Source organism: Cydia pomonella, chromosome 18, assembly GCF_033807575.1.
Source record: "Cydia pomonella isolate Wapato2018A chromosome 18, ilCydPomo1, whole genome shotgun sequence".
In the NCBI taxonomy this organism is placed as follows: Eukaryota; Metazoa; Arthropoda; class Insecta; order Lepidoptera; family Tortricidae; genus Cydia; species Cydia pomonella.
In genome coordinates, this window is record NC_084720.1 from 12,441,814 (window position 1) to 12,454,008 (window position 12,195).

Here is a 12,195-nt window from a genome sequence, read left to right on the forward strand (position 1 = left end):
TGGTGCTCGGGGCGACTATAGCCTCGAGGTAGCGCCCGGCTGTGGCTAAGAATCTCGGTTCAGGAGTCGAAAATAGGTCTAATGAATCGTCCTGGGTCAATATGCCGTTAATAAGCTTTAGAGCTCGGTAGAGAGGTAAGTGGGAATTCGACTTGGTACTGGTGTTCGGGAGGTTAAGTAAGGGTAGTTTACGAGGACGGAGATTGTGCCTTGAAACAGGTGGAACGTTGAAAGATATTTGCGCTAAGAGGTACCTGTTATATGTCTGACCTCGTAGTAAATGAAGAAAGAACCGTACCAAGGCTACCTTTCTTCGAGCTTCAAGTGTCTGGTATCCCACCATGCCCAATACGTACGGGGTTGGATACAGATACGGATAGTAAAAATACATTTTCTTAAACAAATATCTTGCAAAGGATTTTTGTACTTTTTCAACTGTTAGGACATATTTGTCCTCGTAAGGGTTCCATACAATGGCGTTACAATCTAGTTTACTTCTTATATATGAATAGTATAACAGATCCAGAGCTCGTCTATTTGAAAAGTGCTTGGTCTGCCGCTTAACAAAACCCATACGTTTTTGGGCCTCTTTGCAGATTTGAAGAACCTGGTGATGAAATGTCATCTGGGGATCAAACCAAGTGCCCAAGTCCTTAACTAAGGTGGTTCGCCTTATCTTTTCACCCGCTATATGATAATCATTATGGTATGGACATTTTGACCGTGTGTATGACATTATTGTACACTTTATTATTATTATTATTGTACAATTATGTTTTATCCCTTAGAAATACATAAGTCAAAATGACTGATAAAGACAAACGATTAATAGCTAATTCAGGCCATTAACGCGTTTATGAATAACGCCATTAGAGAGTAAGTTACGCTCACGCTAGCGAATATGTGTCAAAGTCATGGTAGCCGTATGGTTTCAGTCACAGTGGAATTAGCTAAATAATAAAAGTTTTATGTATTATTTTTATTGAAATTACCTACTTATTAACTTATTACTTGGAACAAGTGAATTAAACAAATTGTTCTCTTTGTTGTAAAACGACCTGAAAGCAAGTAAATTTGAATGTAATTATTTTTATTTAAATTTACGTAATACGTGTAAATCGGTACACGGCGGGAAGATAACTCGAGATATAAACTTGAAGAAATTTTAACTTAAAATAGAAATACATAAGGTTCAAATTACTTCATTTTTTTCTCTCGAGTTATCAGCTTATTCCCGCCGTGTACGAAAATATTTTAGTCGTAAGTATCTTGAATAAAAACACATATTTTCAAGTAAATGATTTTATTTTTATTTTCGTCCACATCATACTGTCCTAATAACTCATTTGTTTGCTTTATAAAAACATATCTGTAACAACATGATTAACTAACCCTTACAGTACGTGTATCAAAGTATCGTAACATAACTCTCAAAAATGATATGGTACATTGACTAGAATTCAAACCACTTTTGAGGTCTAATATTTTAAATAATTTAAAAAGTCTCCAAAGTAAACATACGATTTGGTAGATCTAAATAGTTCGCTTTTGACCTCCGATGTGGTCACAATCAGTCCAACGGGTTCTGTTTGCTTTGCGGTTCCACTGTAAAGTTAAATCTAATTGCTATTTTTTGTGTTAATTTCGATAGTGCCATTTAAAAATATTTAATTTTAATGATAAGAGAATTAGCCGCGAATAACAGTTTGGTATATTGTCATATCTTGTAACATATGTGTCACAGTCTATGGTGCTTGGCACAAATATTTATCTTATGAAGCCATTTACCCCCTTATTCATAAACGTCTACTAAAGTTGACAAGCCGCTAATAATCGTTTGTCCCTTTCCGACGTATCGGTATGATGGAAAGGGAAAACGATTATTAGCGGCTTGTAAACTTTAGTAGACGTTTATGAATAAGGGGATTAGTGTATATGTCGCAGGGAAATAATGAAAACAGAGATTTGAACAAATCACTAAAGAATATGATCAAATCACGCAGGATGTTAAAATAACGAATCCATATCATCATTTCCCTAGAAAAATTCAGTCATTTGACCAAATCACAATTTTGTTTAGCGAAATGATAAAACTAGTTGACTTTTTGAGTTCGTTTCGTCAACTTACTGTCGTGGTTAGGGATTTTGTCAAATTCCTAAACAAATTTAGGGAAATGAAAGAGCGTGTCGCGTTTATTGGCCGATTTTGTATTTTCACTAAACAGAGTCAGTGATTTGGTCAAATGACTGAATTTTTTCTAGGGAAATGATGAAATGGATTCGCCATTTTAACATCCTGCGTGATTTGATCATATCCCTTAGAGATTTGTTCAAATCTCTGTCTTCATCATTTCCCTGCGACATATGTATCTTGATGGACTCGGAAGACCGCATTTGTTAATTTATTCGTCTCTGCAGTAAAATCGCAAAGTATAAATCTTTCATTCAATTCAACAGGTCACTAACGAATGAAATACAGATAGATTTTCAAATTGCATATGTCTATGCCATAACAATCGGAACTTCAGCTTAAAATTGTTAAACCTCATGGTGACGCTTACATCCTACGTTATCCCGACTGACTAGCATTAGGTTTGTGTTTAGTATATATATAAAATAGATCTCAATTAAATATAGGGCAGTCTTCGTTGGAATTACGAAAGAGTCAACGCAAACGATTGTAAAACAGTAAAAATTCACACAATCCACTTAAAAATATTTTATCGAATACAAAATGTCGTGTTAAGTGTCCAACACTCGTTACTATTTCTACTGATACAGTTCGAATGTACATTAAAGTTAACTTTCTGCCGTATTCACCAAAAAACTATAGGTAAGTGTATTGTCTTGTGTTACCGTTTACTGAGGATTGTTTATTTACTAAGTATAACTAAGTTTAGACCCTTACACACTAACGTTTCTCGCCGACGGTGCACTAAAATGCAGTGTTTGATTTTATTTGGTGTCTACCAGTGTTGGCCGAACGTTAATTAGAATCAACCATATTGAAAATTAACCATTACAAATTGAACCGTAAATTGTAACCGACCGTTACGGTTTACAGTTCAATTTGTAATGGTTAATTTTCAATATGGTCAATTCTAATTAACGTTCGGCCAACACTGGTATCTATTGCCATCACGCCACTGGCGAAAAACGTCAGTGTATAAACGTAGGTAGTGGTATTAGTTGTACATAATCAAAGGTTTGTCAAATTTACATTTACTGCTTTCGGGGTTTACAAAAATGGGCTTAATACGTACTTGGATGTGGATAATTATTAATATCTTAGGGTATGTTGAAGTTAAGTATGAAGATATCCGTAAACAGCTTGTGTGCAACCACAACTGAACATGTCCATAAGCTACGACATATAGATATTTGAGTTACACGTTAAGGTATGTAAGACATCTTACAGTTATAGACGATAAGAAAGACTTGTCAATCGAAACGAACGTTTCTCATAAACTTTACAACAATAAACAATTATAATGAAAATACCTATGGGATATAATTTTACAATTACATCCAAAACTAGTTTTAAGACTTTGGTCAATAAGGCATTAAGTTTAAATATATACTTTTATTTTTAATTATTGTTCTTCTTATGTTATATTCGATAATAAGTACACAGTAATTACAATAATATTTACAGAGCGACAGCGCCAGGGGCCATTCTCAGTCGGAAATAAAACGACTGCCGTATCCTTTTCAATCCTCACTCCAGGTAGAGTGAAAAGGATAGAAAACTCGTTCTATTTTCAAACTTTGGAGAGCTTACCAAGAATCGGAAGCCATAAGCGGCGTCCCGAATACAAAATTGAATATCGTAAGTGGCACTAAGAGTACTACCTACCTATCTATCTACAGTCGTATGTACACCACTAGAAGTAGGTACGGAAGTATAGAAATTTGGCAACTTCAGTAAATCGTTTTCAACATCATTTGTATTTTCTAATAATTACAATAATATATTAGACATAGTCTCGATCGTTAGGAATCCCAGGAAATTTGAATATAATTATGCCGCGCTAAACAACTCTGCTGTGTTTAGTTAATTGCGTTTGAAAATTCGTTCAATTTGAAACTTCGTTGAATTTGAAAGTTTTTGCTCATTTAATGTGATTATCCACAATAATGTTTGTTATCCATCGCGCGTAGCCTTTACAAACACGCAAGATAAACCCAAAACTAAAATGCATATTTGTAATGATTACAATTTTTTTTCTTGGAAATGTACAGGAAACGAAGATACGCGTTACTCGCACAATCCATAATTATTTTATGTCGGTATTCAGTTATTTGCTGGAGGAATGTTGCAAGTCCTACCACTTCATTCAGGCGGCTCGTAAAGAAATAGCACAGTGGCGCAAGCAGAATAAGGCGGTTAAGTTTAGAACTATTTTTTGTTCACATTTTAACTTTACTTATTGAGAATGATACGAATCCGACACACTTATCTTCGTCTCCGCGTCGTCATCTTTATGCACGGTCCTGCTTGCAGTTCTGCAAGAGCGAGAGGCTACACCCGAAATATATCTATTACTAAACGAATTTAAAATGTTGTGAGACATACATTGAACAAATTTTACGGTTTCGCGTACGCGCACGGTACGGCCATCGTGAACGCTGCACGCACTGTTTGTGCTTGAGAAAGAAGATCTAGGCTAGTAAAAAATGTAGTAAATCTAGTAGGTTAGGTAGGTACCTAGTTGGTTACTAAATTCTGTTACTCGATTTGCAACCTCTTTATTTCCGTTAAAACAAACGCTACCGAAAAAATAAAAAATGATATAGTGTGGTGGATTTGTGAGCTATAATTATATACCACACATAACGATTATCTCGTCGTATCTATAATGATTTGGGCCTAAAAGAGAATCGTATCGCAGTAATTGCGTTGCACAAATCTGGGCACCCGCCAAACATGATTTTGAAGTTGCTTGAAAACCTAAAAATCAACAAACAATTTGTTTATCGCACAATTAATAGATACAATAGTATTAGTGCTTCAATGACCGCAAGAGGTCCGGAAGACCACGCACCGTTCGGACCCCAGCTCTAATCAAGGGAATCCGGAAGCAAAAGTTGTTGGCAATACAGATGTCTGTGAAGAGAAGCTCCCTAAAAAAAGTTATCAATGAAGACCTTGGACTACACGCTTACCGCAGACAAAAAGGTCATTTGCTTAATGGACGATTAAAGACTATGAGGCTAGAGAGAAGTCTCGTGCTATTGAAGCGGTACGCACAAAATGGCCACCGAAAAATACTATTTACAGATGAAAAAATGTTTACCATTAAAGAATGTTGTAACCGCCAGAATGACAGGGTGTATGCAAGACAGTCAAGAGGCGACTGCGGCTGTTCCGAGAGTGCAACGAGGCCATCATCCCTCGTATTTATTTATTATTATTATTTATTGTTCGGAGAACCAACAGCTATAAATTGTACAATAGTTATATATATAGATAACAAAGAGCCAATTATAGGTTCCCACCGGTAGCAACAGGTTAACAGATAATTGGTGGTTAGCACTAGATTTTTTTTTTTTACAACGTGTTACCACTAATATTTTTAAATATTAATACTTATTATATTATATACTGAACAAAGAAACCAAAACTTATTAGTAATCTTAATACGTTAATCGATACAATAATATGCCAACACATACGACTCGCTCACTCAAGTAATTTGTCTGTTAGAATCCGTCTTATAGTTGTGATGTTGCTATTAAAAACGTCTATATCCCGCTCCTTCGTTAGTTCATTTAGACTTTAATATGTATGTAATGATTTGGCTGGGTGTGTCATACTCAGGGCTAACACACGTTCATTTCTGTGAAAAAGGTGTGAAAACTGGGGCCAAAGTTTACCAGCAAACCGTTCTCGAACCAATAGTGAAGCCTTTAAGCCACACCCTATTTCAAAACCAGCCATGGGTCTTTGAACATGACTCAGCTCCTGCACATAAGGGAAAAAACAACTCGAGCATGGTTTCGAAGGAACAAAATTAACTTTATTGCCCACGAAGACTGGCCGTCCTCCAGCCCGGACCTTAACCTCCTGGATTATGTCATAAGGCAGGTTATTGAGGAGAAAGCCTGTGCTAAACCCCACACAAATCTTGACTCCCTCAAGCGGGCCATAGTTAAGACAGTGATGGAATTAGACATGACAATCGTGCGTGCCGCTATTGATGACTAGCCTCGTCGTTTGAGGGCCTGTGTCAAGGCCAGAGGAGGCCATTTTGAATAATATTGTCATATGTCATTCCTGATTTTGTGTACTTCATTTTAATATATAGTTTATTCAACTTTCGTTCGTATATTTTATGTAGAGAAAGATTATTGCAGTAACAGAATTTAGTAACCAACTTGATAGAATCGGTCCGTCGAGTCGAGTGTGAAAGCTATGAGATGAGGTCAATTTTACCATCTCTGTCTAGCAAGATAGCCCTTTGATTTTTCAGGACTACAAGCATGACCGTGATTAATAGGTTGTAGGCCGATAGTGACAGTAGTTCTATTGATAGATGTTTCCAAAGCGCTCCCCGCCACGGCTATACCGCCGGAAGGACTGCTCAGCTAATCTTCCCTGCATTCCACTGAAAAGACAACGTTTGACATTATTATGATTTATAATACTGTACAACAATGTCGCAGACATAAATGACACGTTTTTAGAAATCATAGTTAAATAAAACAATTGTTTTATTAAATGAAACTTTATTAACACTTTTAGAACAACGATTTTATTGGGTGACTAATATAATGTCCATACGTATGGACTTTTTTCTTTGGGTTACTACTAAATACCTACTTAAAACAGTTTAGCCTGAAATTTTCCTTTGGATTTCTGCTTCTGGAGCCAATTATGAACAATTTCTAATAGTAAAGTTAAACAACATACCAGCCACATGATCCCTAAAAAAAAGAAACAAGAGCTAAGCTTTATGATGTCTAAATGTCCAGCGTCCGTGTCAGAAGAGTTTCTCCTCAGCTTGTCATCCCTTTTGGCAACCGCATGTTCCTCATCTCGAATGAGTTTCTGTAAAAAACCCGCTTCTATCAGCCTGCTTTGCGCGGTTTTTATTCTTACTCCCCCTCCCCATCGGGCGCGAACGAGTGTCGTGGAAGCCTCGATACCTGCGGTGCCCTCCAGCACTTGTAAACGATATCCTAACAACGCCAATCTTTCAGTCAAAAGGAGATATCTCTTTCCCTGCGATATACGGATCAGGTTTTCGACTGTTTCAACTAAGGTGATTTTCTCAAACCTGTCCCAAATAGGCGTGCCTTTATACCATTCCTTATACAGCCCGATTCCTCCATAGCCCTCTACTAAATTAACAGCATTCTGTACTGTGTCGAACCGAGGCTCCATGTCCTTTGTCTGCAAACCTTTTACTAATAGTCCGTTATAAGCAGTGTTTACCACCATACTGAACCAAATCCAAAGCGCAAAAAGGAAATTCATCAAGCGAGATTTTGTTGCAAATTTAGCATGTTGCCCTAAGAGAATCGCTAAGATATTCCAGGCTAGGTGGAAGTTCTTTTTGTTGATTGGTTCAATCTTATTAATGATCTTTAGTAGCACTACAAGCGCTATGAATGTGGTACAGAGCAGAACTATAATTTTGTTCATGAAAGGCACTAACACTTTAATCCAATCGTGGATTTCCCGCTGCGGAGGTCCACACCAAACCACCTCAAAGAAGTAACTTATTCCTGTAGTCTGGTATATCGAAGTATGCCAATCGAAGAGTATGGTTGGCGTGAGGGCATGGATATTTCCTTCATTCAACGTATATATTATGTCGTTGTAGTTCATACAAAACACTTTCACTGTGGTATTCATATGTTGGGCTATTATCATGAACAGGTTACCAAAGATTCCTTTAAAGAAAGGAGATGAACCGTTGACACATTTCACTTTAAAGTAGGGCATAAGAACTGCTGCCCAGGTCCCCACCCGAGTTTCACATCCAAGAAGATTTTTAAACTTACTCGGGAAAAATTTTTCCTTGACGTCCACTTTAAGAGGGCTGGTGTTTCCACACTCATTATTGCTGTAAGGGTAGTACGTGTATGCTGCAGATTGGTTCTCATTTTGAATCAGTATTATAAAATCCGTAATATAATATTTCCAAGCTATCTTCGTAATATTACTGAGATCAGGGATGGGATTCGTTACAACTGTTACGACTTTGCTCGGAGAACTAACATTTTTAGGTATATTCGCCACGAATTTATGGAATTCGTAGGATGACGTTACAAAGAGAATCGCTTGTTGTATGTCTATAGATCGATTCTGGTTATTGTACACATTAATTATCTCTACACTTCCTTGGTAAATTGACAGGAATTTTGTTACTTGGTCAAAATCAGCTTGTTGCCATACTACTGAAGTTGTCTTTCGGTATTCGAACTCAGAATTTGCAATTAAAGAAGCTGTGTCTACCAAATTGGGTTTGAACTTGGTTAAAACACTAATTAATAAATATGGTAGAGAGAAATTCATGGTGAACATAAAGACCACGTTAACTCGACATATGATGACTAAAAAGAGTACCTGCCAAGTGTAGGTGTGAACTACATGACAGTAATCATAGGAAGGAAACGTAAATTAACTGTGCCACGCCTCGTACAAACGGGAATTTATAGGAAATATAAAGTGACTAAGAGTGTGCTCGTTCACACGGGTTCTGTATTGAGAACTGTTGAAATGTGTATTTCATAGTTTTTTCTAATATTAGGGTTCCGTAGCCAAATGGCATAAAACGGAACCCTTATAGTTTCGCCATGTCCGTCTGTCTGTCTGTCTGTCTGTCTGTCTGTCTGTCTGTCTGTCTGTCTGTCCGAGGCTTTGCTCCGTGGTCGTTAGTGCTAGAAAGCTGAAATTTGGCATGGATATATAAATCAATAAAGCCGACAAAGTCGTACAATAAAATCTAAAAATTTAATTTTTTTAGGGTACCTCCCCTACACGTAAAGTGGGGGTGAAATTTTTTTTTCGCTTCAACCCTAGAGTGTGGGGTATCGTTGGAAAGGTCTTTCAAAACTAATAGGGGTTTTTAAGAAACATTTTTTGATAAAGTGAATATATTCGGAGATAATCGCTCCGAAAGAAAAAAAATATGTGTCCCCCCCCCCTCTAACTTTTGAACCATAGGTCCAAAAAATATGAAAAAAATCGTGGAAGTAGAGCTTAAGAAAGACATTAAATGAAAACTATAGCGGACATGATCAGTTTAGCTGTTTTTGAGTTATCGCAAAAAGGTTTCCCTTCATAGTAAAAAGACTTACTTTAATTAGGTACTGATTATGCAAATTTGGCTATTTGTTTAACTCGGGTGAAAGGTACCGTTTCATCCCTTGGTTAACAATTTACTATACTTTAAGCTCCAGTTTAGCTTATTGTGACGGAAGAGTAACTACGGAACCCTACACTGAGCGTGGCCCGACACGCTCTTGGCCGGTTATTCTAATAATGGAGTTAAGGTCACTGTCTAGTGACTACGGGGTTTTACTACGGGGTATTTCAAATTCATACCCATACGTACTGAAGCCATACATAGTTTATTTTGATAAATCTTAAGCAAAAAAATAAGAGTCGTAAAAAACACAAATTTTAAACGTAACCGCCGTAACCGTGAGTGAGCATACCATTACGTGCCATTACAATGAACCCAAAAGTGACAACGACGCAAGGAGATGATACTTAAACATAGTGTTTACTTGTCAGGATATTGCGATGATTGATGATGAATGATGAAGTATGAAGGTAGTACATTGATATAGATAAAATCGGTAGTTAAGAAACGATCTTACGAAACTGATAGCGAACGTTACTTTTCTGCGGTTTTTATCTGTCTGTCTGTACGTCTGTTACCTCTTCACACATAAACCTCTGAACCAATAAATTGCTATGTAGATAGTTTGAGTCGCGGGGTAGGTCAGCATAGTTTTAGGGTAGTTTTCCGTAGTCAACTATGATTTGGCCATGTCCGCCTGTCTGTCTGTCTATCCGTCTGTCCGTTCGCGGCTTTGCTCCGTGATCGTTAGCGCTAGAAAGCTAAAATTTGGCTCGAATATATAAATAAATTAGTTTGACTAGCCGACAAAGTCATAAAATAAAAACTAGGAAAATGTTTTTTTAGGGTGGCTCCCGTACCTACACGAAAATTAGGGATGTTTTTTTTCGCTTCAATCCTATAGTGTGGGTTGTCGTTGGATAGGTCTTTCAACACAAATATGAGTCTTGAGATGTAAAATTGTGTCCCCCACCCCTCTACCTTTTGAACCATGGGTCCAAAAATATGAAATCGTGAAAGTAAAGCTTAGTCAAGACTTTTACACTTTAGTTCGGATTACAGTGCAATAAAGAAACGCAACTGCCTTCAATTCAAACATGGGCCTTGAACATACTTTAGACAACCTACGTAGAAACATTCTTAGATACATTTCGTGTGAGATGGTAGGATGGGTGTGTGAAATTTACCCATTTTTGTGTAGCCGATGCGCACACTGTATTCTTGCAGTCATTGACTTCTCGTTGGCTCATAGCTCGTGTCTAGTAGGGCTTCCAATATCTGGATTCCGGGATCCCGGGATACCGCCTTTTTATGGCAAATTTTAATCCCGGTATTTAATTTTTTAATAATCGGTCTGAGTCGTCCGTTGGTTATTTTTGCAATAAACTTAGAAATTCGTGTTATATAAAACTTTTAAAGCTTTTTAAGGTCACATTTTCAAATTGAACAATAGGAAGACCATTACAACATTAAGCTAGAAATAGAAAATACTGATTGGATCGTATTTATAATAATAATAATAAGTATTGATTTTTTAAAGTTTTAATTGTTATTCGGCCAAAGGTTGTTACAATTTACTATAATTTTAAATACTATGTTATTTTAATGTTATCTGTGATTAAAAATGAGTAAATGTATACAAGTTTTTATCTTATTTATAATAATTGTAGATTAAGCTTAGGTACAGTCAGATGTAGAGAGAGGTGACCCCCCTGCATAGACTAGTTGTATGCAGGGGGGTCACCTCTCTCTGACTGTAGCTGACTGTACTACTTATAGCTTAGTTTTGGAATGTTGACTAATTTTTATTACATTATAACTAGGAAAATTTGAACAAATTTATTGATTTCTTTATAATTTTTTTGTAAATTTTAATTAATTGGTTAAGGTAATGTTTAGATATTGTCTTTTATACAAAATTAATTTAATTAATAATTTTTAATTTTAGTGTTGCTCTATTTTTGTTATAAAATCATTGTACCATACTAAAAATGTTTATGTACCTATTCGATTGAGCTGCAAGTGCTGCAAATTGTCAATAGAGCGAAAAAGAGGCTGATTAGATTATCAAGTGATATTGTTAAAAATACAATTGTAACATGATTGTAAAATAAAAAAGTAATTGTTTAAGAAAATTTCTTGATTCACATATTTTTGCGAAAAATCTCGGGATCCCGGTATTGATTTCGCCCATTCCGATATTAATATTTGGAAGCCCTAGACAGTAATGTAGCGGCCGAGGTGCTATGAAGTGGCGTCTTGTACGTTGTTGTCAAAATTAAGAAATAATGCCTGTTTTAGCGGAAATTAATTTCCTACGGTATTGTCCCGCATTACCCCAACATACCTTACCTATTATATTACCTATGGTAAAATTATCTCGTGAGGGCTACCGATTATGATTGCTAACATAAAGCATTCATCTCTTTTTAGTTTAAAGCTACCTATATAAGTGAAAAGGAACTACGGTGCGTGAAGCCAGAAATTTATAACAACACATATCTAAGCTATTACACGTAGCTTTAAACATTACATTTTGTATATTTATAACATGGCAGAGTGATATAGGCATGCAGCTTTTTATGATAATATTAAGTAAGTTATGTGTGCTTTACTCTACGTATAAAATTGATGGCCGTGGTTCTCATGCGTGCACCGCAAAGGCTCCTAATGTCCTAATGCAAGTAAGATGAATACTTTATGTTGGCGAATAAGGACCCTTGCAGACACAGGTGAATCCAAGGCCTGATCGTCTATTGAGTCTGATAAATATTACGGATTTTTTAAACCGTAAAATCCACTAGAGCCAAATAGATAATCTGGCTCCAAATTCAGATATAGCTGTAGTGTCCTACTATGTAAAATTCACAGCGTTACG

General features: G+C 36.4%; 2 protein-coding genes across 2 annotated transcripts in view; both read right to left on the bottom strand.

The window, feature by feature from the left end:
• Window positions 1–5,792: 5,792 nt before the first annotated feature.
• The window catches only part of LOC133527521 (cell adhesion molecule Dscam2), a 232,005-nt gene continuing 225,602 nt past the window's right edge, over window positions 5,793–12,195 (bottom strand). The window contains exon 39 of the mRNA XM_061864567.1: window positions 5,793–6,608. Within this exon, the coding sequence (XP_061720551.1) occupies window positions 6,527–6,608 (82 nt within the window). The 3' untranslated portion in view covers window positions 5,793–6,526. The remainder of the gene's footprint in view (window positions 6,609–12,195) is intronic.
• Window positions 6,615–10,917, bottom strand: LOC133527512 (uncharacterized). The gene has a single exon (XM_061864552.1). It carries the CDS (start codon window positions 8,531–8,533, stop codon window positions 6,824–6,826), a length of 1,710 nt encoding a protein of 569 aa, XP_061720536.1. The 5' UTR covers window positions 8,534–10,917; the 3' UTR covers window positions 6,615–6,823.

Coding starts and splice junctions, on each gene's coding strand:
- LOC133527512 (XM_061864552.1), bottom strand. CDS start 8,533: ATGTTCACCATGAATTTCTCTCTACCATATTTATTAATTAGTGTTTTA.